General features: G+C 42.7%; 1 protein-coding gene and 1 pseudogene across 4 annotated transcripts; one reads left to right on the forward strand and one right to left on the reverse strand.

Moving 5' to 3' along the window:
* The first annotated feature begins 3,407 nt into the window (after nucleotides 1-3,407).
* LOC148683917 (uncharacterized) lies at nucleotides 3,408-5,771 on the forward strand (annotated as a pseudogene).
* Nucleotides 5,772-6,117: 346 nt separating this feature from the next.
* LOC118095324 (putative serine/threonine-protein kinase SBK3) lies at nucleotides 6,118-26,790 on the reverse strand. 4 transcript variants are annotated; one of them, XM_035136483.3, is made up of 6 exons: nucleotides 26,535-26,627; nucleotides 17,276-17,887; nucleotides 16,481-16,585; nucleotides 12,917-13,114; nucleotides 10,180-10,382; nucleotides 6,118-9,519 (listed from the first exon to the last, which is right to left on the reverse strand). In XM_035136483.3, exons 4-6 carry the CDS (start codon nucleotides 13,032-13,034, stop codon nucleotides 8,737-8,739), a joined length of 1,104 nt encoding a protein of 367 aa, XP_034992374.3. In that variant the 5' UTR covers nucleotides 13,035-13,114; nucleotides 16,481-16,585; nucleotides 17,276-17,887; nucleotides 26,535-26,627; the 3' UTR covers nucleotides 6,118-8,736. The 4 variants fall into 4 exon arrangements, with proteins under 4 accessions (XP_034992374.3, XP_088511139.1, XP_088511140.1 ...); XM_088655013.1 differs by lacking the exon at nucleotides 16,481-16,585 and having other exon boundaries at nucleotides 17,784-17,887; nucleotides 26,535-26,745; XM_088655014.1 differs by lacking the exon at nucleotides 26,535-26,627 and having other exon boundaries at nucleotides 17,308-17,429.
* Nucleotides 26,791-27,015: the final 225 nt, after the last annotated feature.

The raw sequence follows: 27,015 nt of genomic DNA on the forward strand, positions 1-27,015 counted from the left end.
ACCAACACAGCTACCTACCTGAATCCCACGTTTATCAGTTTTACAAAGATACCCACAACACCCCTAAAATTGCATCACGCACACATCACAAATACATCACAAATTAAAATAAAAAAAATTCCTTCAGTAGCACCTTAAAGACCAACTAAGTTTTTATTTTGGTATGAGCTTTCGTGTGCAGGCACACTTCTTCAGATACCATCTGAAGATACCGTATCTGAAGAAGTGTGCATGCACACGAAAGCTCATACCAAAATAAAAACTTAGTTGGTCTTTAAGGTGCTACTGAAGGAATTTTTTTTATTTTACTTCGATCCAGACCAACACGGCTACCTACCTGTAAACACATCACAAATTGGGAGAGTCTGGTGACAGAAACCTGAGCATCAGGTTTGCCCCAATCTTTCCTTTGAGCTCCACTTCACACCCATCAGGTAAGACAAAAGAAATATTTACAAGTTCCTGGTTTCCCCTACCAAGTTAATCACACCTCTTTGTCCTGACCAAGAACCTAACCCATTCCTGGATGAGTTGCTATTGTCCACAGGATAACTACCTGTCTTGCACCCATTTGCCAGGATGCCAGGGATTATCTCTTACGCAAGAACCTGCTGTGTACCTGATCCCAGGTTTCAGGGATTATGGTTGTCTTTTAAGTCCCCCTCCCTTTGGTAGCCATCTTTTCCCTGAGCAGAACAACGTTGGTCGTGCGTTATGTGGTGCTTTGAGTATACGTTGTTTGTGAACGGAGGGGGTACCCACTGCGTGCTGGAGGGGCAACCCCTCCCCCCCCAAAAATAATCATTATAAAAATTCCTGTAACACCAAGGAGTCCTTTATTTCCTTCTACAAATCATATCACCACTGCACTGCATTCTGCATCCTTCCCAGGTTCCCATGCTGCAGTTAAAGCCTGGAGGAAGACCTGAGGTAACTCCTCTTGTGAGTCTTTTCCAGGTCAGGAAGCAGAGATGACCAGGGAGGTCGCAGAATGGTGAAGAAATTCTGACTGGAAAGTTGCCCCCGCTCACACCACCTTTAGTTGAAATAAGCTCAAAACCCCTCTCCCACCCAAATCCAAAGGTGCCCTGGCAAAGAGACAGAAATGGAAACTTCTTTCACAGGAGGCGGGAGGGGGAAATGGAGGGCAGATTTTGGCACAGCACAACTTCAGACAAGGCCTGGGGAGATTACCAGGTGTTCACTGTGAACCAAAGAATTTAAGAATTGCGCTGTGCGAGACAAACATTCCTCTTGCCCACTCTTTGCTAATAAATACTTCATACTTTTTTTGTGCCAGAAGATGGCAGTAGGCCGCCTCATATGTGAGGCAAGACTCCCATATCTCCAGGGGGGAAAGCAGTGAGTGTGTTACTTCAGGTTTTGTTGTCCACATTAAGCAACTCACATGAAGGGTTGCAGTAGAAGAGGTCTGGTGTAGACCTCCGCAGTGGAAGATTTCTCCTTTCCTTTCTGCTTTTATTTTTACAGGGTTCTCTTAGATCTGTGTTTGTGAGGTGCACTTCTGGAACACTGGCTGGAAGAGGGGAAACAGCTGTGGATGTGAGTTTTCAGAGATGACAAGTGCATGAGACTGTTTAAGAAATTAATTTTTAAAGGGTTATCTCCAATACAAATAACTGATTCCCTAGGGTACTTTATATAAGAGAAAGGCTCTTTGGTCCCTCTGAAGATGTCTCATCCAAGCCAAGCTTTACCGTACCACTTTACTCTGATCATTGTGATTGGCCCTTAGCTTTGCTTTGCCTGATCTTCTTATGGATTCTACCCAAGTTCAGTAATCAGTTTCAAAATCTAAGATTTTTTAATCCTTTTTTAAATGACTAGTAAGCAAAGTTTCAACTACCGGTACCATTTTTTTTACAGGACAGCTAAAAGACATCAGGAAAGAAAGGGGTAGGGGGAGTATTATTATTTTTAGTAATCATGGCATTATCCCAACTACTGTATATCTTCACTTGAAATACTGGAAACAATTATGGAGCAAACATTATATAGAAAATACTTTGAAGCTATTTCGGGGCGGGGGCGGAGGGGAAATGACAGACGGTCCTGAATAGAATAAGTGTCCTAATTTAAAGTAGCACTTTCTTCACATTGCCTCCTCTTCGTCCCCACAGGGCTGCTTAAGACTTTTCCTCACCCTATCCCCAAAGACAAGCTGAGCTGTTGGCTTCTCAGGCCAGTCTATGTAGGTCTTCTTCTTTACCAGCTTGGCCAACCGATGGTAAGATGAAAGCTGATACCTGGACCTGCGTTCCAAGAACACCAGAATCAGTGTGTCATCTGGCTCTGCCAAGAGTTCGGTATGTAGCCAGGCTCAACTCCAGAGAACACCAATGGTTGCACAGGGAGTGTGGGCTGATCACACAGATGGCCTTCCGGCTTCTATAGAGATTGTCCATAATATTGTCCACAATAGCCTTGCCCACCACAAAGTCCCTGCTGTGTAGACAGAGCTTTAGGAAGAGAGGACCATTGCGCTCTAGGTTGGGTACCAGGTTCTGAAGGACCCAATTCTGGTCGTGCCTGCAGTAAGACACAAAGGCATCATATTCAAACATCTTGCCTTTCCCTATTTCACCACACATTCTATGCCACCAGCCTCGTAGCATGTAGATGAGGAAGAAGAGCTCTGAACCACAGGTGACATGAACCAATGGGAATGACATGAGGAAGAGGATCAGAGAGGAAGTGGCCATAAAGAGAATGAAGTCTGTCTTCAGGATGCAATTGTGCTCAACAAATTGCAAGAACTTCTGAGATTTCAATGTCGTTGTCGGTTGCTGACACCTCAGTGGGTATATAATAGATACAAAAAGGTCTTTCTTTCCTGATGTCCAGCTAACAAACCAGGCATTGGAACAGTAGCACCCAAAGTTGCCTGCGTTCAGGTGAAAGTACCTTAGTTGCCCCATTTGATCCTGAAAGCTAGCATCTAGGGTAAGGATTAATTCACTTTGCAACACAAGAAGCTGCAAACTCTTCATGTCCCGGAATAAAACAGGGGATACATATTCCAGGCCCGATTCCATCAAGTGCAATACCTCCATGTGAGTGAGGTTCTGGAAAAGATACTGGGCATCAGCTTTAGGAATATCTTTAATTGCATCTGCAAGGTTAGAAACCACCAAGACCCTTAGGTTTGATAAATGGGAAAAGTTGAAGTGTCCCCTGTAAGAACCCTGTACATTAACCCTATGGTGAAGTTTTTCTAGGAGAGGGAAATCATGGGGAAAGGGCCTAGAGGTGTTACAGGAAAAAATGAATCCTGACAAATAAAGTTCCTTTACTTTGGGGAAAGAGGGTGATTTGCACGAGTCCACTTTAACAGCTCCATCCCAACTCAAGCCTTCCACCAATTAGAGCAACTACAGACTTTGTACATGAAGGGCATCTATCTCACAGGACAGCGAGGGATAAATCTTCCAAGTCACTTAAATTCGCTTTCCATTTCCGGATGATGTTTAGACCAATTTTCAGAGCTGTTCAGCATTTTCCCATCTTTGCAGTCAGTGCCTTATGTGTCTCTAGATAACTGTGAAATAGGGAGGTTTCCCCACTCTTTGTATCTGAGGCAACATCCTAACTTATCAAGCTCTATGGTCCCATTTTCTCAATCACAGGAAAGAACGGGTCTTTATTCTCAGAACAAAAGCTCACTTCAGTCCCTGGTGCTGAGCCATTTCCCTCTGGCATTCAGTGAGCTTCTTTCCTTAGAAATAAAAGAGCTTGATTCACTTTCATTGGAGAAGACACACCACATGCATGAGAACCAGACTTTTCAGGTCTGTGCTCTGGCCTCTCATTTCTCTCTCCGATCTCTGTCATTCTCATTGAATTACTACAAAAACTTCAGCAGTGAAGAGCTTCCTGGCTGCTACTCTGTGGAGAATTTGGTACTTGAGGATAATAAAATGGAGCAAGTAGATCCCTTGCTTCTGTATAAGCTCTTCTCTCTCCAGCTGTTAGATCTTTCTGGAAATAATCTTTACTGGAACCTTTGCCCACTGGAGTATGAGAAGATGAACTTTAACTCCCAGCTAAGGATTCTTGATTTCTCTGGTAACAGATTTAAAAGTCCCCACTCTACTGTGTTCTCCTGCCTGCCATACCTAGAGATGCTCTCACTCAATGACTGTGGGTTTGAGAACATTCCAGTATCTGCCTTCTCTAGATTTGGTCAACTTAAAGTTTTAAATCTGAGAAACAATCGATTACGCAACCTTGCAAATGCCTCTTTCTATAAACTGTCCAGCCTGGTTTCCTTAGACTTGTGTGGCAATCCCACCACACAGTTTGAAAGAGATTCATTCCAGGGTTTGGCTTTTTTGAGAGAACTCCAAATAGGCTTTCCAATTTTGCAGGAAGCGGAAGAAACCCTGAGATTCTCAGTGATAAATGTAGAAGTCTTGCATTGCAAAATTTTTCATCAATTGCCTTATACAATCCGCCACAGTCTGACTTTGCTTCAGTGCAGAATATGACTCTAAGTGGCTGCTTTGAGTTTTACAACTTGTCTCATAACACATTTTCCCCCAATGTGCGATTGATGCATTGGGAGCCAGCTTTGGAATGTGTTTCTTCTAAGCCCCTCCATCTGCTTTTCCCTATGCTGGAGCAGCTTGTTTATAAGTATAAGTTAGAAGCAATATATACTGAATGGAATTTCAACATGTCACATCTGTCCAAGCTGCAACTGCTTGAGGTGCACAACCTCCCTGAAGAACCTTACGGTTCCTCTGCACCAGAGATGCAGTCCCTTTTTCTTGGATCTGCCCCAGGTGGAGGCCCTGAGAGTGGTGAACAGCAACATCAGGTACATCTCAGCGAAGTTCTTCAGAAGAAAGTGCAAACTCAAGCAACTCGTGCTAGAGAAGGAGGCCTTCCTGGAACTTGACGGTGACATTCAGGATCAAATACTGGGACAAATGCCTCTCCGCTACTTGCATTTCTCCAGTGTCACCTTCAGGTGTGACTGCTCGAGTGCCTGGCTCATTGACTGGGCCATCAGAAGGAAAGAGATTTATGTATCTGGGTTGGAGCATGCAAACTGTCTGGATGTCCAAAGGAGAGAAAAGAAAGGCAACTATATGTCTTTCATAGAGCAGAACTGTAGACAGGATGTTGGCTTCCTCCTTTTTGTTTCTACCTCCTCAATGCTATTCCTCCTTATTTCACTCCCTATCCTGAAAGCCACTTGCGGTTCAGAACTTCTTTTCCTGATCTACATCCTGAGAGCATGGTGGCATGGACTGCTGAATAACAGAAAAGACCAGAGGTTTGAGTATGATGCTTTTGTGTCCTACAGCAGTCAGGACCAGGAGTGGGTGTTGCAGCACTTGGTGCCCAATCTGGAGCAGAAGGGACCCCCTTTCCTGAAGCTCTGTCTCCACAACCGGGACTTTGTGGTGGGCAAGGCCATTGTGGACAATATCATGGAGAGTCTTTACAGCAGCTACAAGACCTTCTGTGTTGTCAGCCACCATGCCCTCAACAGCTCCTGGTGTTCTCTGGAGATGACCCTGGCCACATATCATCTTGTGGCTGAGCGAGAGGATGCGTTGATCCGGTTGTTCATGGAGCACATCTCCAGATACCGACTCTCAGCCTATCATCGTCTGGCAAAGCTGGTGAAGAGGAAGGTGTATCTCGACTGGCCTCAGGAGCCAGCTGCCCAGGCTGCCTTTTGGGATAGGTTGAGGAAGATACTGAAGCAGCACTGTGGTGGGGAAGACCCGAAGATTTAAGCATTCTGTGTTGTCAAACGTGGCTATGCAGTGAGCATCTGCCCAATGAAATTTATTTCTTATCTTGCAAAATAATTAGTTGTGAAAAAAATGTAGGCAAGCTTAATGCGAGTCTTGACCAGAGAAACCAAGAGAGTTCACATACAGACACAAACACTGCTGAATCTTGTTCCCACATAATGTTTTTGTTGACTCGGATGTGTCCTATTTCTATGTAAATGAAAGAATGTTATATCATGGATAGCATTATTGTCAAATATTTTCCTGCTTGTGTGTAATGTACACAAACTCTGAGGTCTGACCTACACAAACACTGCATTACACTCGAGTGTGCAGAAGCATCATAGAATTAAGCCTTCTTTCTTGGCAACAGTTTTAATACAGAAATTTCATCAACCATACAGTACAATAAATATACATATAATATCCTGTATAATTCATTATTTTAACAAGCCAAACTGTTTTTTCCTGCATTCGCAATATTTTTAAAAAGCCATATATTTACTCTCAGGCCTTGGTCTGCTGGAAACATAAAGCATTCTGGTTTCTTTGCTTTTAAAGTCCTTTGGTACAGCTGACATATTGCTTTTTCTCTAAATAGTTGAAAGGGTAATTAAAACGGAGTTTCCAGCATGTTAATATAGCACTATATCATGCAGCAACACCCTTCCTCCGTGGCCAAGATCCTCATATAACATTTACCCCCAAGAAAGTTTCAGTTAAAAGTTTGTTACTTGTAGTTCAGCTTGTTCAATTGCTCCCTATTAATTGCACCTGGGAGATGAATGATGACCATTTAATCACCCCACGAATAGTCTCTCAGAACTGCTCCTTTGACAATTTCTGTTTCTGAGGAAATATGTTTTGATTACTGATCTCTTTTCTTTACTGGTGAAATAGCACTCTTTGGAGGGTGGGATAGATATAACAGAAGGAAACTAGTAATTAAAGGAATAACAGAAACTGACATTTGGGTAATTCTGAATGGTAAATTAAAGAGGCAATTAATAGGTTATTTAGCACCAATCCCCTAATCAGGGGGCAAAACAAGATCTGAAAAGAGGAATTGTCGAAACTTTGAGCCTTAAATTTATAGGGATTTGTTTCATTTCCCTGTAGCCTTCAGTTTAGTCTGCCATAAGTAAAAAAGCCAAGCTGTTCATTGACACTGCTTTAAAGATCCTATTGACAAAGAAAACCTACAGCTGTTTTGGACTATGTGAAGTTAAGGACAGCATTTCCATCCACATTACTCCAGTGCTGGATCTCCAAATAGCAGTCATGGGAATCTTGTGGGAGATTAGCAGCAAAACCTTACAAACACATATTCTTGCTAAGTTAGCATGAGAAGAGGCTATGTCCACAGAGCAGTATTCCTGATAGGTACTCAGACCATCGAATTAAAATTGGTAGCGAGGGCTCTGTGTGATGTCATTTCCCCTCCTCTCCTGGAGAGGAAGGAGCATGCAGTACTTCCTGTTCTCCCCCCCCTCTCTCTTTCTCCCCTCCCCCTCCCTCCCTCCCTCTCTCCCTCCCTTTGACAGCCATGGATGCAGACATGCCTCTACTTACTCCAGCTTTAGGTGCATACCTGAAGATGGTTATACTGCAAATGTAAGTATTTTGCTTGCATAGTTTTTACTGCTGCCATTGCTTGAACCAATGCTAGATTATAAGTAAACAAGTTATAGTTTTTAACTTACTTTCCAAGTTGTTGCCCAAATCTTTATTGAGCAGGGTAAGAAAGGAGAGCCAGCCTACTTCATAGCTGGACTTGCTAAAAACAAGGTTTTACAGCCTAATTCCTACTCTTTTAATTGTTCAGTTTAGGGTGGGATTTTAAAAGTCTGTTCACCCCACACACGTGGCCTAGAGGGATAAAGTCCCAATTAATATATCCTCTCCTATCCACTAAAACCTATCCTACACTTCTCTCTGATCTTAATGCTAGGCACCGCAGTGCTAAGGCTGGATATGAGCCTGCTGTTTGCTCTTTAAGATTAATACACAGCATTTCCCCAATTATCTCCCTAGGACTGGAGTGAGGGGTGTGCATGTTGCTTTTACTCTTAAATATTAGGTAGAGGGATAATCTACAGTCTCAGCACTGTGGTATTGAGCATTAAGATCAGGGAGAAATGATTCCTATGACTGCTCTTCAGATACCCCTCTAAAGGAGGCCAGAGGGATCTTTTATCTTTCCATTTGTTGTTTAGTCGTGTCCGACTCTTTGTGACCCCATGGACCAGAGCATGCCAGGCACTTCTGTCTTCCACTGCCTCCTGCAGCTTGGTCAAACTCATGTTCGTAGCTTCGAGAACACTGTCCAACCATCTCGGAAGAGGAATTTTATGTCTCAATCTGGAGATTAAGTGCCCCATCTGCTCCTTAAAGAGCAGGCGAGATTTCCTAATCAGGTTGTGGGACTTGAAGGCATGGCAGCCTTGTTCCAGCCTGTGAGTTGGCCATCCCTGTCTTAAAGGTACAGGAGCTGTGAGAAGCTGGAACATAACTCTGCCTGTTCCTTGTGGGCAGGCTGGTCCAGCGATCATATTTTATTTCTTTAAAATTGTCATAATTGTCTAAAGAAAATCATGGTGAGATGATACAGAAAATTCTGGGCTGCAACACCTTAATAATGACATTGCCTAGATGCTCCACAAAAAGTGAGTGAACAAAGGAAGGCATCTCCAGCTAATCAAGCTAAAGAGGAAGTAACCGTTATCTTCTCTAGTGATGTTCCTGCTATTGAAATAAAGGTTGTTCTGCTGATATCATTGCTACCCAACTATGCATTGTCTCTCTGGCAGGGAGTAGATCACCCATTACTGACTAGCTAGTTCTATGCTACCCTGACCAATAGCAGAGGTGGCATTATACTGAACAAACTACTGCTAAGTCTTATTTCCCTTCCTTGGGTCTTTCAACTCATTTCAGCATGTTCATGGAAGAGGATTATCTAAAATCAGGGCTGAAGCCCAGGCTCAGTTAGCCATGAGGCTTCCTGTGGACTGGGATTGCTTCCAGGGCTATGACCATTCTGAATGGTGTGGGTTTTCTCACAGAGAATTAGCTCAGGCAGTATTTCCCCTGGACAATTCTCCTGAGATCTATTGCCGAGGTCAGTATTGCCCCCAATAGGGTCATTGAGGAAGGCACCCGAATCCATTGTATTCAGAGGTTCATCTTGGGGACTCTGTGTCCCTCCACAGCTGTCCACCCGCCAAGGCAGAGCTAAGTACTTGTGCACTTCAACAGCAGGACTGCGGCGGTTAGGGTCAATGGCCATTAGGCGGCGGAACAGACCCAAGAGATGGGTGGTGAAGCCTCTCCACAGGGCCGGAGCCTCCCCTGGCACTGTGCGGTTCTGCCAGATGCCAAATTCCTCAAACTGAGGGTCAGGGCTCATGGCCACATCCCAAGGGAAGCAACCCGTACAAATACAGAACAGTAGCACTCCAAAGGCCCAGACATCCAGGCTGGGGTCCAGAGCCAAAGTCTCGGTGCCTTCCAAAAGGCACAGTTCAGGTGGGGAGTAGGGCAGAGTGCCAGACATAGCAGCCACTTGTGTGCCTTCCACTCGTGTGAGGCCAAAGTCTCCCAGTTTCACCTGACGGCACTCTTTGTCAAAAAGCATCACATTGTCCAGTTTTATGTCCCGGTGCACCAAGCCTTTGCCATGCATGAAATCCAACGCTTCGGCCAGTTGGGCTGCACACCGCTTCACCTGTACCTCAGGAAGGCCCTCCTGTTGAGAAAGAGAAAAGGGAGCAGGGTGTAAACATGAGCACTACCTTTTGAAAAGGATTACCCTCCAGCCTCCGTCTTTCAGAGGAATGGGACCAGTTTGGAAGCACCATCATAGTTGAGTCAAGTGCAAATTGACCTTTCATTGAAAGAAGCTAACTGTACCGGTAGATGTAATTACCTGGCTAGTGGTACCTATGTTATCACCTCCCCCCATCCTTAGAACAGTTTTGCTATATTATCATCAGCTGCTTAACACTGGAGCAGTTTGGGGCTTTAGAAATATTAAGAAGGCAAAGGATGAACATAAAAATGGGGAAAGGTACTGTGGCACTTTAAAGAATGAAAAGGTGGCCAGTTGAACCAGCATTTAATTAATATGCTAGGCTGCAATGTTTCTCAAACTTGGGTCTCCCTAGCTAACAGAACCAGTGGTCAGGTATGGTGAAAACAGCTGGAGACCCAAGTTTTGACAACACTCTGCTAGGGTGTGTTTCAGCCATTCATATTAGAGCCAGGAGGAAACTGGAGCTACACTGCAGGCTCACTCTGAGTTTTAGATTACAATTGTTTGCATGTTTAATCTTTCCCTATACACAAAATAAATCCTACTACTTTCCCACCTGTGCTATGAGACTCCCATTACCATCCCACTTCGTACCCCTGAATTCAGGATGGCACAGAGGTCACCAGCTGGTGCCAGCTCCTGTGCAAAGCCGTAATGTGTAGATGTCTCAAAAGCAATGCCAGTGGTTCGGAGAAGAGCGCGGTGTGAGGAGAGGCAGAGAGCAATACAGTATTCCCGCAGGAACTCTTGTCTCCCTGCCCGCTCCTTGGACATCAGCTTCAGAGCCATCGATGTTCCTGCAAAAAACAACAAAATGTCAAGTGGCTGGACATCAGAGGGTGCCTGGGTGCTACAGCACCAAAAGCAGAGCCCATATCATTCCTACATCTTCTGTTTAGTATTTGACACCTGCATGCGCCAGGCATTGTACCTCAAACACACAGTTCACACAGTGGCTAACCCATAGCTGCCAACTTTTCCCTTTTTTCACGAGGAAGCCTATTCAGCATAAGGGAAAATCCCTTTAAAAAAGGGATAACTTGGCAGCTATGGGCTAACCTGTAAGCCCTTAGAAGCTGATCATTCTTGGATTGGGAGAAGGAACACTCAGGTCAGAAGCTCTGGAGGGCAATTCAAACTCTGGCAACACACTTGTTTTCAGAAAATAACTGCTGCATACCATTGTCTCCCCAGCAGGGGGCACTGCAAAGTTAGTTTCAAATGGTGAGGAAGATCTGGGCAACAGAAACAATAATCTGTCCCTAACCTGGGTTTGGGACTCGGGTTCAATCTGTTGCTCAGTGACATACCCTTCTACATTCATGTGCAAATGGTTACCTCATTCCTTCTTATTCTTACAGCTGTGAGGCTGGCTAGTTTGCTACTCCGACTGCTGCAGGCACTTGGCATCGCCAACACAGCACCTGCTGGCTGGCAGCTGCCCACACTCCTGGGATGACACAGCTAATTAATTACAGGATTTAGTGAACTAGAAGAGGCGGGGGGCAGCTTGGGCCGAGCTGCAGCGGAGCCATCCCCAGGCAGGTCTTAAGTCAAGCGTTGGCCCCAGGATATGTTTGTAGTACTAGAAGGTAGGTTCTCTTCAAGACTAGGGTCAATCTCAAAACAAGACTACACTCTAATCTGGTTAACATCCCATTTCCCGCTGCAACTTTTACTTATTGTGTTCCTGCTTTTTGCCTTTGTAGCAGCCCATGGAACTCTGTCCCACTCCTTCCCAACAAACTTTTTAGCTTTCTAAAAGGACAAATTTTCCTGTGATATTACATCCCTCCCCTAATTCTCACTGGGAGTGAGGGGGAAAGAGAAGGACAGTTCTTTTGCATTGCCTGTGGCCCTTTATGGCTCAGTACTTCTTTCTTCATTGTTCAGCCAATGTGGTTTGTGTAAACCAGGCATCCCCAAACTTCGACCCTCCAGATGTTTTGGACTACAGTGTCTTCCCCGACCACTGGTCCTGTTAGCTAGGGATCATGGGAGTTGTAGGCCAAAACATCTGGAGGGCCGCAGTTTGGGGGTGCCTGGTGTAAACTAACCCATGAATTCCTTGTCTGGCACAGTTCTGCAGCTTGCATTTCCCCTTTTTATTCCAAATATTATCCAAATACTACAGTTTATTAGCTTCTAATATCCACTAACAGACTTTGGTACCTCGGTCCTCAGCTGTAACAGCACATTGCCTCCTGTGAGCTGGTGTGGCCCTTATGAACATCAGAAGAACCTGCTGTGTTTGTCCAAAGGTCCATCTAGTTCAGTACTCTGTTCTCACAGATGCAACCAGATGCACATGGGAAGCCCATTCAATAACATTATTCCCACCTGTGATTCCCAGCAACTGATATTTAGAGGCATACTGACTCAGACAGTGGGGGCAGAAAATGGCTAGTAACCTAGATAAACCTATTCTCCAAGAATGTTTCTAATCCTCTTTTAAAGCCATCGAAATTGATGGCCATCTTGACAATCTGTGGGAGTGAATTCTACATGTTCTGTAGAATTCTACATCCCATAGTTATGTGCTGTGTGGAGAACTCTCTTTTGTCAGTCCTGAATCTTCCAACACTCAGCTTCATTGGATGTCCCCAAGTTACAACATCATGAGATAGGGACAAAAATGTCCTTCCTCCACCCAGTGCATAAACTGTATACCGTTGTACTTTGGATCCCGAATGCCTTGGTACTCTGACATTTTGGCTCCCAAACACCGCAAACCCGGAAGTGAGTGTTCCGGTTTGTGAACGTTCTTTGGAACCCAAATGTCCAACGGGGCTTCTGCGGCCTTCGGTTGTTTGCTGGAGCTCCCTGCAGCCAATCAGAAGCCGTGCTTTGGTTTCCGAACGTTTTGGAAGTCAAATGGACTTCCAGAACGGATTCCGTTCGACTTCCAAGGTAAAACTGTACACCTCTTATCATTTCCCCTCTTCTTCACTAAATGAAAAGGCCTCAAATGTTATAGTCATTCCTCATAGGGGAGTTGTTCCATCCTGTTGCTCAGGCATCCCCAAACCTCGGCCCTCCAGATGTTTTGGACTACAATTCCCATCATCCCTGACCACTGGTCCTGTTAGCTAGGGATCATGGGAGTTGTAGGCCGAAACATCTGGAGGGCCGCAGTTTGGGGGTGCCTGCTCTTGATCATTTTGGTTACCCTTTTCTGAAGCTTTTCCAGGCAAGTTGAACAGAATTGTACACTGTATTTCAAGTGGTCATGCTACAGATCTATTTAACAGCATTATGGTATTGGCTGTTTGATGATCAGTCATTTTCCTAATGATCCCTAGCATGGAATTTGCCCTTTTCACACTCTCACCTCTCTCACGATGTTGGATGTGCAGAACATGTCCATAGGAGCCACTGCCTAGCTCCTTGGCTATGTCATATTTCTCCTCTACTTCTAGCTGGGGTAAGCTGTCTGAGGTGATGCACATGAGCTGTTCTATGAGCTCCTCATTGTCTTCAGCATCTTCCGGAGCCTCAGTTGAGGTGGTGTTCTGCTCATGAATAGAGCCTGTGGAGAGAAAGGAGGAATGATAATTTTTTTAAACACCCTCTGTAATCTACATGTAGTCTTCTAAATTCCATTAGAAGATGGAGAAAGTTTGTTTTATCCAGCTCTGGAGGGTTGTAACCTGCACCAATGGCTGCAAGTTACAAAAAAGGAGAGTCAGACTAATCATAATGTTGTGGATATAGCCTGTCTTGATTTCAGCAAGGCCTTTGACAAGGTGCCCCATGATATTCTTGTAAAGAAGCTGGTAAAATGCGGACTAGACAATGCTACCATTCAGTGGATTTGTAACTGGCTGACTGACCGAACGCAAAGGGTGCTCATCAATGGCTCCTCTTCATCCTGGAGAGAAGTGACTAGTGGGGTGCCACAGGGTTCTGTCTTGGGCCCAGTCTTATTCAACATCTTTATCAATGACTTGGATGATGGGCTTGAGGGCATCCTGAGCAAGTTTGCAGATGACACCAAATTGGGAGGGGTGGCTAATACTCCAGAGGACAGAATCACACTTCAGAATGACCTTAACAGATTAGACAACTGGGCCAAAGCAAACAAGATGAACTTTAACAGGGAGAAATGTAAAGTACTACACTTGGGCAAAAAAAATGAAAGGTACAAATACAGGATGAGTGATACCTGGCTTGAGAGCAGTACATGTGAAAAGAATCTAGGAGTCTTGGTAGACCGCAAACTTGACATGAGTCAACAGTGTGATGCAGCAGCTAAAAAAGCCAATGCAATTCTGGGCTGCATCAATAGGAGTATAGCATCTAGATCAAGGGAAGTAATAGTACCACTGTATTCCGCTCTGGTCAGACCTCACTTGGAATACTGCGTCCAGTTCTGGGTACAACAGTTCAAGAAGGATACTGACAAGCTGGAACGTGTCCAGAGGAGGGCAACCAAAATGGTCAAAGGCCTGGAAACGATGCCTTATGAGAAACGGCTTAGGAAGCTGGGTGTGTTTAGCCTGGAGAAGAGAAGGTTAAGGGGTGATATGATAGCCATGTTCAAATATATAAAAGAATGTCATATAGAAGAGGGTGAAAGGTTGTTTTCTGCAGCTCCAGAGAAGCGGACAAGGAGCAATGGATTCAAACTACAAGAAAGAAGATTCCACCTAAACATTAGGAAGAACTTCCTGGACAGTAAGAGCTGTTCGACAGTGGAATTTGCTGCCAAGGAGTGTGGTGGACTCTCCTTCTTTGGAGGTCTTTAAGCGGAGGCTTGACAGCCATCTGTCAGGAATGCTTTGATGGTGTTTCCTGCTTGGCAGGGGGTTGGACTGGATGGCCCTTGTGGTCTCTTCCAACTCTATGATTCTAGGAAGAACTTTCTAAGAGCAGTTTGACAATGGAACAGACTCCCTTTAAAGATGGTGGACTGGAGGTTTTTAAGCAGAGGTTGGATGGCCCTCTGTCATGGATGCTTTAGTTGAGATTATTGCATCATGGGGTTGGACTAGATTACCCATGTGGTCCCTTCCAACTATACAATTCTATGACCCCATCCCATGATTCTATGAAGGCTGACCTTCAGCATCAACAGCAGAGTATGGGGAGAGGCCACCTTTCCTCTCAGTTTGGCTGGGCTCATTTATTTTTGCAAGAGCACAGAAAGTGGGGGATCCTGCACTTAATTAACTTAGGTGAGACACAGCAGATGTCACAGTTGCATGAGGTGAGAAACTGTTGAGGACTTTGATTTGGCTTTCTTGGGGAGAAATGGCACCTGGTCTTGCTGTGAGATAAAACAGGAGGTGGAGCAGCAGCAGCATGCTATGTCACTTACCCATCATCAAATAAGGGGAAATGAACCATGTATGGATGCAGATTTAGTGACAATCACTATTTCTTTAAATAGACCATAAAATACATCTCACCACAGTGAGGGAGAATGTGAACTGTATGTCTGGCACCCTATCTGCTGTCCAGTTAGTGTTGATGGATAACTTTAATGCCCATGCTCTCTAATTGGTCTTTTTTAAACACAACTTGGAATGAACAGCCCTTCAAATACTCCCCTGCGCAGCTCAGGGCACAGGGCTCTCCTTAAGCTAAGGCTGAGGTTCCTGCTCCTGCCTTCTGTTCAAAAACTGAATACTTTGAAGTTTATCAGCCTAACGAGGGAAGGTTTTGGTGCAGTTGCCCCTGATTTTAATGAGGTGTGATGGTGGTTTGCTTCCTGAATCTCTTCTTATCGAGGTATGGCACTCAGGGAAGTATGCATTTAGGAGAAGAGGCAGCGGGCGGGGGTTGTTAGATAACCAACGGGAGCAGGGAGCCAATATAGCAGCAGGCTGGGAACTGGAGCCGCGCCAGGCCAGAGGCATCCTTCCACCATCCCGCGCACCACGGGAGGACATTCCCTTCATGCCGCTTGCCTGTGTGTTAGCGGATGACTCTGCAGTTTGAGATCCCAGAAAGACTTTCTCAGGGAGTCAGAGCAGTGCCTAGGGAAAACTGGCTGGGGGGGGGGGGGCAGTCTTGAATGCAAAGCTCTGTTGCTCCGGGACCACAGTAAGAAAGGTAAAAGCAGTGCTAGGTCATTTGACCCTCGTGTTATGGTCTTAAGCCCCCACCTTCCTCTGTGATTTTTTGACAGCCATAGATTTTCGTTCGATTATGAATACGAAGCACACATTTAACATTTCCCCTTCCCTGCTATTCTATACTTTATATCCACTTTTGCATTCCTGATACAGTATAGAGCGAAAAAAAATTAACAAAAGGAGTTTGCCAAGGAGGAGGAGGAGGAGGAGGAGGAGGAGGAGGAGGAGGAGGAGGAGGAGGAGGAGGAGGAGGAGGAGGAAGAAGAAGAAGAAGAAGAAGAAGAAGAAGAAGAAGAAGAAGAAGAAGAAGAAGAAGAAGAAGAAGAAGAAGAAGAAGAAGAAGATTCTGAGCACATGCAATTTCACATTTGAAATTTACTTGAAAAACAGGGATAAAATGATAAAATGAAAGCAGCTTCTGCTGCCCCCTGATGAGAAAAACATGGGAACATAGGACCGTTTTGTTATAGAAAAGGGTAATAACAAATCAGCGCCTGAAGCAGCGCTTACTACCATGTTTGAATGAAAAGATTTACAAACTGCTTATTTTTAAGCTGAAAACAAATTTTGTTTTAAAAGGTTTACCAATGAGAATAGTAAAAAGATTTAGTGGCCAGCATTAAGAGGTTTTCAACAGCTGGCTTTAAGACTGAAATTTGAGCATTTCGAAATTTCCAATAGGAATTCTGAAAGTTTAACGACATGCTAAACTTGCACACAAATTCAAATCAGCTTTAGAGTTTTGGTTTTTGAACAAAGCGTGTTTTTTCCCCCCACTATCCCACGCTGTGGGAAGTTTCAGGGGCATATCTTACCTAGGTTTGGTTTTCTCTCACCGGAGACTATTATTTTCTAATACTTGGGCTCACAGCAGCCTAAGATCCTTCTTCTCCTCCCCCACAACTGTCATAGTTCAAAACCTTTAAAATATTTTTCAACAGTTTTTGTGCCAATCTAAATATTCAACACATTTTATGAATAGTGGCTTCTATTCAGTTTTTTTTAAAAAAAATATTTTTCTACCAATTTTGCATATTTAGCCATTTATCTTTTGATTTTCAAAATTTTTCTTCCAAACAGCAAATCCATTTTTTTCCTTTATTTATTTAGCTAAACTTACGTGTTGCTTAATCAAGATATCTAACAGTTTCCATGAAATTATATAAAATATGAATTAAAATAGCAATAAAAACAGACTTTAAAAACAGTAGACATAGTAAAATTATTAAATTGTCAATTAATCCAGTTTTAAAAACAAATGTAAATAATAAAAGTATATCTGGGTAGACTTGCCTAAAAACAGTTTTTAGCAGAAATTGAAAACAGTACGAAGATGGCACCTGACCAATATTTCTGGGAGTTCTGGAGAATGGGTGCTGCTGCACTAAAATATTGATTTCTCATAGGTGAATAATGAATATTGTGTGGTGTTTGTAAAGTGCCGGTTCCACAGTTAACTTCATTAGAGTAAGCTCTTATAACCCCAAATCAAATATCTGTGCCTCTGAATCATCATTACCAAATATGTGTGAGTTAAATACAGGTGTTTTCCCCTAAGTTTAGAAGCTTTAACCTGCTTATATTTAAGACCTTTAAAAAAGTTGCCTTACCCTTGCCCCGCTAAAGCCCCTGTCACGCTCACAGTTATTGCAGCTGTGTTTTTGCGGTCTCTGGGTGTCCCACTCCGCCAGTCATTTAGTTGGTTGATTTAAAACGTTTTCATCATTATTTTCCTTTTTAAAAAGCTCAAGCAGCAAACAGAAGGTTAAAAATCTAATAAAACGCAAGTACAAGATTACTATATAAAGCAGATACACACACACACGTTAAATATGATAAGGGGCTAGTTTCTGATCCACCCCAAACCGGCAGGAATCATGAGCAAACTGAGCGATGCGGATCAGGAGTTTGAAAGCGTATGGCTTGCGAGGTGGTGGGCAAGGCCTCATTCTTTTATTAAAAGCTGTCTGCCATAAATTTAAACTTAAACGAAAAATAATTGGGGCAACCAGGTGTTCCGGGTAGAAGCCCAGCCCCCTCATTTCAGGGATGCTTCTCATGAGACCAAAGGCACACAAACAGCAGGCCCACTTTGGGGCCAGTGCACTAGATACTCACAGTTGTTGGTCATCATGAGATAGCAACTAGGAACAATGAGCACCTTTAGAAAATGGAGGGGAGAGTCATCGATCAGCGGGGCGAAGTGTTTTCTCCCCAGCTTTCTGGTGAATACGTTGTTTAGGAGGGTAAACATGGGAGAGACAGCGGTGAGTCAGTTTGCATATCAGGCACCGTAAAACACATTGGCATGGGCATGCATCGCACAGGGATTTGCTGCTAACTCATCAACAGCCAAGAAACCATATATGGCAGAGAAAACCCTCCCTTAAGTAATCACCTTATCCTTCATAGCCAAACTCTTCTTCATCTTCCCGTATATAATTCTCTGTTGTTTTTGAAGCTATAGAGAAGTCATTCATTGAGCAGTCTGGTGTAACTCATAGCAGAAAGATGGTGAACACGACAGTTTGAACTGGATATGATGCACCCCATTGTTTGTAAGTTTTTCGCTTCGTTCACATGATGATATTCTCATCCAAGTGGCAGCCTGTGCTCCCCCACCCCCAATTTAATTTGTATTTTCCTGATCCACAGACAATGTAGTAAGGAAAAAAAATATGTTGCCCAACTGGGGATGTACTGAAACTCTTTCTGTTGGCAGGATTGTTTTAGGTTTTTATTTTATTTTATTTTATTTACGTTTTTGGCAATGCTTTGCTGGGTACCATCGATCACTGCACCACCTACTTGGGAGGTGCCTGAAAGCACTGAGCAATTTGAACCTCTAATATTCAAATGCCAAAATACTCATTCGGTGGGTGGCATAGATTTTAAGCTATCATTAATGAGATGTGGTCGCAAACAAGCATTGTAATTTGGGGGGCACTGATCTGTTATTGAATTCTAATAACAGAAGGGACTCAAATTTCCTGGAAGTCATATGGGAATGAACCTGGGCTTTTAAAAAGTCATTAAAAGGCACTCTGGACATATTCAGACACACTTTTATTACTTCATATGTTCCTTGACATAGCACTGGTACACTAATATAGATAGAAAGACAAGCAGGTTGCTTCGCCCCCCCCCTTCTGAGATTTGCCTCTCTTTGCCTTTGCCCTTCAAATGGCACATGTCCAGCCTCTAAATCAAATGGCGAAGGTCTTTTCCTGTTCTCTCCCCTCCCCTGCCCTGCTTCGGACAGTCTGTGTTCTGTGTTCCCCACCACTAGCCTCTCTTGCATATTTATCCTGTCAAGAACATTTTTTTTAAAGCACCTGAAAAAATATTCCAGAAAGGGAATTCAGTCAACCAGGGCTTTGCAAATTTGGCCTTTGCTGCATACCTGAAGTACAGATTTCCCTTGAACTTAATATAGGGAGAGATTATATTGCATATTTGTCCATAATGCTTTGAGTGTACTTTTACGTACACTGCTCAGATTATGTATGTCTGTACACAGCCATGGAATCCTGGGTCAAACATTTCCCAAGCTAGGACCTCAACTCTGGTAGACCACATTGCAATCAATACCGTTAAAATTGCAAATAGGGTAGCAACATTGTAAGTAGGGGCTAGAAAGCTAGGTGGCTTGAGGACATTAAATCTCCAGTCAGCATTAACTCTCACTGGGTAATCTTGGGTTGTCTTTCACTCTAAATTGTGCTGCGTGGTGGGTGCTTCACAACCAAGTACTGTACAGTACTCTGCCCTGAGCTACTCAGATAAGGGTAGGGGGGAAAGGAAATAAACAAGCTGTAAGCCAGGAATTTGCTGAGAGCCTTTCTCTCACCTCTGACCAGCCCATTCACACCTATAAATCAAGAAGGGAGTTCAGCTCGGCTTGAATACCCAGCACCTCTGGTTTTAGAAGTTAAACCTTGCTTAGCTTTCTCTCTTTAAGAAACTGATAGTGATAGACAGTGCAGATCTGATAGGGCACTAGCTTCAGTTTCACTCAGCAAACATGGTGCAGGAGGAGGGAAGGGAATGCCCTGCAGACCTGGGCAGGTGTTTGCTCTTTCCTTGTGAGAAATAGCTGATAGGGTATTGGGTGCCAGGTTGCCCTAGCACAGCGATATTAGAGCTCCTGCTGAGACAGAATCTCACACTCAGTGGGCCCAGCTCTGAAGCCCACAGGGAAAATATATGGCCACTTGGAGGGGGGGAGTGCAAGCAACCTGCCTGATAGGTCTGTACGGTAAATGACTCTGAAAAATAGGGACACACTCTCTCTATTGCCATGGATTGCTCTTTTTAATCTACATTGCTTTTTAACCAAATATTGGATCTGATCTGGGCTTACTATCATCCAGGACTCACCAGAACCTAGCCTGGTGTTTCAATACCAAGGTTCACTGGAACACAAAACTAAGAATACCGGTAATGACTAGAGTACCATTGAGCTTGCACAGCGTGCTTTCCCCTTCACCAGTAGGGTTGCCAGACCCAATAGAGGACAGGACTTCTGTGCCTTTAATTGCCATGCTATCTTTTGAGTCTGGAAACCTTAAAGAGAAACCAGCAGATCAAGCTTTCTTTAGCGCCTCAGCCCTTGCTTTTTCCCCCGCAGGACCAATTGCAGTCATCAGCAGTCGTTAACAGCCATCTACAGGTTTACCACTCCCATCAGCCCATCACCCATTCCCACCCACCCCCACCACCCTCTGTATATACATAAGGGTCTGACTTCTGTTTCAAGTGTATCTGAAGAAGTGTGCATGCACACGAAAGCTCATACCAAAATAAAAACTTAGTTGGTCTTTAAGGTGCTACTGAAGGAATTTTTTTATTTTGCAGCAGACCCTTTGTTGTAATTTCCAAGCAAAGGGTCTGCTGGTTTCTCTTTAAGGTTTCCAGACTCAAAAGAGAGCAGGGCAATTAAAGGCACAGAAGTCCTGTCCTCTGTTGAGTCTGGCAACCTTCCCACCATTGAAGTTAGAAGCCCTGACTTCCTCACACCAGTCAATAAACAAAGACTGCCCCAGCCCTATAGGTAACACAGATGGCTGCCTGGGGCAGCAGATTTCCAGGAGCAGTAGACTAACCAGAAAAAACCTTAAGGGGGAAGAGTCGTAATTGCATCACACGTAATTTTTCCAGTTTGAAGTTCCCTTTCCCCTTCACAATTCAAGTCTGCTGGGACTTTCCACAGAAAAAACTGTAATGACTGGATGAACACTTATAGGGGGAACAACATTTCTCTCCTCCATGGTTTCCTCAATTACAGCTATTCTCTTTGATCCATTTGTGTAAACAGAGCAAAACCCTTGGAAAGGAAATATTCCTTCTTCTCTACCATACAAGATGCTTGTGGCGGGGTAAAGGTGTTCAGAACAAAGTGGAAAGATGCTAGAAGTTTATGTTCATATTTTCCATCTGAAACAATCATTTTTAGAACAAAGGAGCAGGAAAATTTAAGGATTGTGCTAATTGGATTATAAATAGCATGGCTTTTTTACATTGGTTAAGACAACACCGCCATACACACACAGAAAAGACAGACACACTTCCTTCCTTTAAGTCAATGCAGTGAAAAAATGAGTAAGATAATTTTTTATATTATAACATTTAACATTTTAATGAGACTTTTTCATAACTTGCTTCTTTTAAGTTTGGGATTACTGAGCTTCTTTTACCTTTTGCATAGTCAGAACTGATAAAGATCTACTCCTAAATATTTTATGATTCTGCATTTAATTTTTGATTCTGTATTACAACTTCAGTTAACGTAGCCCCTCCTTCCTTTGTTCAAAGAACCATAGGAGAGCCAGCTTGTGGTTCTTTGAACATGAAACTTCTCTTTTGCTCTGAACCTTTTTGTTCTTTAGCCCGAACAAGATATCACTGTAATTAGAAAGCTCGCTTCAGTGTTTTTTAATATCTTAGCCATTACAAGATAAACATATCACCTCTCTTGCTTTATAGTTTCCCCTTCTACCATTGTTCCCTTTCAGCTTTCAGCTGTCTCAGGTCAAAGGACTGGATAAATTACGCTTTAACCACTATGGCTAGTAGGTGTTGATAGATTTATCCTCTGTGAATATGTTCTAATCCATCTCCCATATCCCAATTATCTTTTTAGCTTTGACAACGTCCCACAGCAACAGGATTCTCCTCCCCTGCAATCTTCTCTTGTTGATGGAGTCTTCCATGGAATTTGACTTTTGCTTTTGGGGTGTTTTTTTGGGGGGGGGTTTAAACATTCAATTGGGAGTAAATTTCAAAAAAACAATTCCATCCTCACTTCTCTGTCCTGTTGTGTTAAAGCAGAAAGTTAATGCCTAACTCCATGGAAATACTTTTGCTTGGGCTTCTAAATATGCACAGCCACAAAGGGTTGATTGCAATTAAGAAGGAAAGAGCCTGCTGAACTGCTTTCCTCCAGCTCCCCAGTGGTGGCCTCCACCTGTCACCACAGCAGCTTCTGAAGGACCATCTTGCCCTGCAGGAAGCCAAGAAGAAGCAGTTGCAACATCTTCTAAACTGACAGTAATATTTACTGTAAGTGGTTTCTTTAAAAGATGTTTAATTTTGTAACAACCTAAAGTAAACCTCTTTGTGAGGTTCACCCAAAAAGTGGAATATAAATACCTAAATAAGGTTTGTTTGCAAGGAGATTAGATGACATAGGTTATTTAATGAGCATTCATTCTGATTTGTTTTGGGGGGAGGTTCGATGACACATCAAAGCAAGTGTTGCCTCTCACTTTCCAGTGCTTTTCCTCATCACTTTCCTTATAGCAAAAAGGTGATCTTTTGGGGAAGCAGGTTTGTTGTGCAAGACCTCCCAGTCAACTATAATAATGCAACCTGAATTTGCTGGTATGTGACTAAATTCCAGTGGAAAATAGAGAGCCTGGATTAGTAGTAGTTAGTGTGTTGAACCATGACACAGGAAAATTAATGCTGAGCTGCGAAGCTCGCTGAGTGACTTCCATTGAGTCATTCTCCCCCTGCCTAACCTGCCTCAAAAGGTTGTAGTGAGGATAAAGAAGGGAGTCATGTTTAATACCCTGAGGTCCTTGGAGTGCAGGATAAAAATGCAGTACATAGGAATGCAAACAAACACACATGGTCAACTGATGATTGAGCATAGTCTCAAGCTATCTATTACTTATGGGAGTTATCTGAGCCCAAGGTTCATCTAGTTTAAGCCATGGACTCTGTTTTAAATGCTGGCACTCAGCCCTTGAAGATGTGAAATAATTAATTAGAAGGGAAAACCTCTGAATATTGGCAGATTTCAAACAAGCCTCAATCAGTCTTGATGCATCTGGTTTTAGGGACAAGGGCTTTCAAGTTAAGAAAGTGGAATAGCCAAAAAGTCTTCAGCTAGTTGTCATCTTCATATATCATGATTTGGAGATCAAACAAGATGCCTCTATATAAGATGCCTCTATATGTTAAACCTATGTTAAGTCAGAGTGATATATTTTATTTTAAGGTAAGCCACTGAATCAGTTTCATTACAAATAATGTTACAGGGTGCAGATATTTACAGTATTAACATATATATATATATATATATATATATATATATATATATATATATATATTGTTATTTATCTAGTTATCTATTTATTCAATAATATAAATAATGATAATTGGTGGGGGGAAGACTAATGAAATGGTACCCACTAGAAAAAGCAAGTTTAAAATTTGCTCTAAAACACTTTTTAAAGTGTTGTTGTACACATATTTTAATAATTGGGGGTGATGAAAATACACTGTAGTACAAATAAAGAGTTACCTTAAAAAACACAACAATTCTGATAACATTGAACCATTGGGAAAGATAATATTGAAAGAGCTTGAAAGTAGAGGTAAAAGTAAAGGTACCCCTGACCGTTAGGTCCAGTTGCGGACGACTCTGGGGTTGCGGCGCTCATCTCGCTTTACTGGCCGAGGGAGCCGGCGTTTGTCCGCAGACAGCTTCTGGGTCATGTGGCCAGCATGACTAAGCTGCTTCTGGTGAACCAGAGCAGCGCACGGAAATGCCGTTTACCTTCCCGCCGGAGTGGTACCTATTTATCTACTTGCACTTTGATGTGCTTTCTTTTCTTTTTAAAAAAAATTTATTAAACAAATTTAAGAAAATACATTGTCAATCAATATAGCCAAATACATTTTCCCCCATTTTATACTCTCCTCTACCTCCCTCTCCCACCCTCCCTATATTTCCCTCAGCTCTCCCCCCCCCCCCCCCGGTTTGTTTGCACATGATATTCTCTGCATATTATAAAATTGTACATATCATTGCCTTATCTATCATATATTCTACTAATAAATTGTGGGTGTTTATTCAAAACCTGCCAAGGAGTCCAAGTCCTTTTGTTGTCTTTTTAAGTAGTTTGTAAAAAGTTCCCATTCTTCTTTGAAGTCACGGTTATCCTTCCCTCGTAATTTATATTTCAACTTTGCCAACTCTGCATAGCTCATCAGTTTTTCTTGCCACTGTTCTTTCGTTGGGATTTCCTCAGTCATCCTTCTTTGTGCTAACATGATTCTTGCTGCTGTTGTAGCGTACATGAATAAGGTCTTTATTTTCCTTGGCAGGTCTTTTTCTAAAATGCCTAACAAAAATGCTTCTGGTTTTTTTACAAATGTCATTTTAAACATCTTTATTAGTTCAATATATATAATCTCCCAGAATTTTCTAATCTCTCTGCAATCCCAAATGTGATAAAAAGTACCTTCTCTTTCTTTACATTTCCAACATTTATTTAACTCAATTTTGTACATGTTTGCAATTTTTGCTGGTGTAATGTACCATCTATACATCATTTTCATGTAATTTTGCACTTTGATGTGCTTTCGAACTGCTAGGTGGGCAGGACCTGGGACCGAACAATGGAAGCTCACTCTGTCATGGGGATTCAAACCACCAACTTTCTGATCGGCAAGCCCTAGGCTCAGTGGTTTAGACCACAGTGATAAATCCCTCCGCCAAGTGGCTGTGGGTGCTTTGCTTGCCACCGTCAGCCATCACGACTAAAAATGCCGTACTTATTAAACTTGTTGCTGACAAGAGCTCCAGAGAAATCATATGGTTTTCTTGGAAGTTATTCCTAATAGTTTACTTGCACTAAAAATATAATATGAAAACAAGCTCTATGTTGAGCTGTGGAAAGGAAGGTTTCCTCCATATGCCCCAAGGCCAAACTCTAGCTGCTGCTACTATTACTGATAATGATTATTATGCACTGTCAATTTACAAGAAAAAAACAATTATCAGGTCTCTGTCTCAGGGAGCTTACAATATATCTTTTTATTGTTGGAGAGACAATAAAAGTATAGAAATAAAGGCTGAGAGATAAAGGTAGCAGGTGTGAAATATATTTGCACTGCCATATACATTACCAATTCATGATATTTAAAAGCATAATTATGATATTCCTGCATAACAGTGACCGTTGCAGAGAGAGGGAGTGTTTAAATGGCCATTGAATTGAATTGATTTATTACGGTCACAGACCAGAAATATAAAAGACCATTAAACATAACAACCAATTCATTCAGTGGAGCTTTAAAATTAATCTGTTTAAATTACAGTTCAGCTGCTGTTTAGGGCTGGAGTTCTAAAAAGCCTGGTTTTGATCATAATTGTGAGATTAAAAGCACCTATATTCCTAATGAGTTGAAATTTTGAATTTAGAACCTGCATTGAATTTACTTCTTTAAAATGACTCTGAGTAACATAGTGCTAATAATCAAGCAGCATCTGTTACCTAGTTTTCATACATTCAAGTGTTCCCACTGATATACTGTTACGTATTCAGAGCTTTTATTATTGAACTCAGTTGGAGTTTCTTTAAGTAAACATGCATTTGTTTTGGCCATGGAGCTCTATCTGTATACACGCTGGAGAAATCAGTAGTTTGAACAAATGTAGATTGCAAGGACGGTGGATGAAACACCACTTCTGGGAAGCTCCAAAGGTTTTCCACAGTGCAATTATCTCTGCCATGCACGGAATGTGTGAACATATATGAACACACTGAACATAATGTGTTCTGCAACACTATTACAAAATTATGAGCCATTTGCAAACCATTTACACTGGCGAGAAAGCAGTAAGGGAAAAGGCACCACAAAAGCACCATGCAAATATTTTCTACAGGAACAGTCTTGGAGGAAATGCAATGAAACATTTGTGTCCCCATTTACCCTACAGCATTCAAACATGAATAGCACTGAATTAATCCTGAATTATGTCTAAAATTCCTGGGAAAGGTAATCTAGAATCCTTTAATTTTTTGCCTGAAATGAATTGTGTCTATATATATATATATATATATATATATATATATATATATATATACCGTATATATAAACCGTATATATAAACCGTATATATATATATATATATATATACACACACACACCGTATATATATATATATATATATAACGGTATATATAAATTTTAATATGCTTCCAGAGGATGTTATTGTGGGTTTGGTGCTGTTCATGCATCTAAGTCTTTTCCAGCATTCAGATGTTTACATCGGCACAAAAATACCAGCTCATAATTCCCTCACCCTTAATTTAATCCAGTTTTACCCTTTCTGCAGAAAACTCTGAGAACTAAACTGTTGAGAGCTCAACTGTTGCTAGTGATATCTGAAGGACTTCTCTGCGATATTAAGCCTCCATCTGCAAGCACTCTGAGAATATGCAATCTGTTGAGTTGCACAAAACAATTTGCTGCTAGATCTAAAGCCCTGTGCAACTGAAACATTTGCAAGTCCATGCCAGTTTTACCTCATGGACTGGCAGGTATACGTTCCCCTTGTATCCTAGAACTCACCTTGATGTGGAAGGCACTTCTGAGCTGGTGCTGTAGAAGTCTTTTGTGGAAACACAACAACAGACCATTCTCTTGTTGTTGCTTGTTTCTCGTGTCCTATGGCATCAATCTGCCCAGGTGCCATCGTTCCTGGTGCCAGCTGAGCTGTTTCTTTCTGGCCTAAGCCGAGTACACTGGGTGGGCAGAGCGTTGCAAAACAGTCGGATTCTTGCTCTGCTCAGCCTGTCAGTTGTGCCTGAGAGAGCTGGCTCATTCTAATCTCTCCCACTGTGAGAAGAAGGCAACATGTGTCACAGGCTCAGACACAAGCCGGGCAGGCTTCCAAAGTTAGGCAGGGGAAGCAAAGGGAGAGCAGCGAGGTGATGGCAACAATTCATGGTGCCAGAACTAACTCCAAGTTGTTCACCTGTGTGGGCAATGAGAGGCTGGGTATTGCTCAGGCCCAGGACACTCAGCCCAAAGAGGTGAGCAGCCCAGGTAG

The sequence above is a fragment of the Zootoca vivipara genome, chromosome 12 (assembly GCF_965207765.1).
Source record: "Zootoca vivipara chromosome 12, rZooViv2.hap1.1, whole genome shotgun sequence".
Taxonomy (NCBI): Eukaryota; Metazoa; Chordata; class Lepidosauria; order Squamata; family Lacertidae; genus Zootoca; species Zootoca vivipara.

Excerpts from the sequence above, each read along its gene's own strand:
- LOC118095324 (XM_088655013.1), bottom strand. The coding sequence starts at position 26,602 with ATGGTCTGTTGTTGTGTTTCCACAAAAGACTTCTACAGCACCAGCTCA. Across the intron at positions 13,115-17,783 it reads TCTCATGATGACCAACAACT|GCTCTATTCATGAGCAGAAC; the intron begins GTGAGTATCTAG and ends TTCTCTCCACAG. Across the intron at positions 10,383-12,916 it reads CATCCAACATCGTGAGAGAG|GAACATCGATGGCTCTGAAG; the intron begins GTGAGAGTGTGA and ends TGTTTTTTGCAG.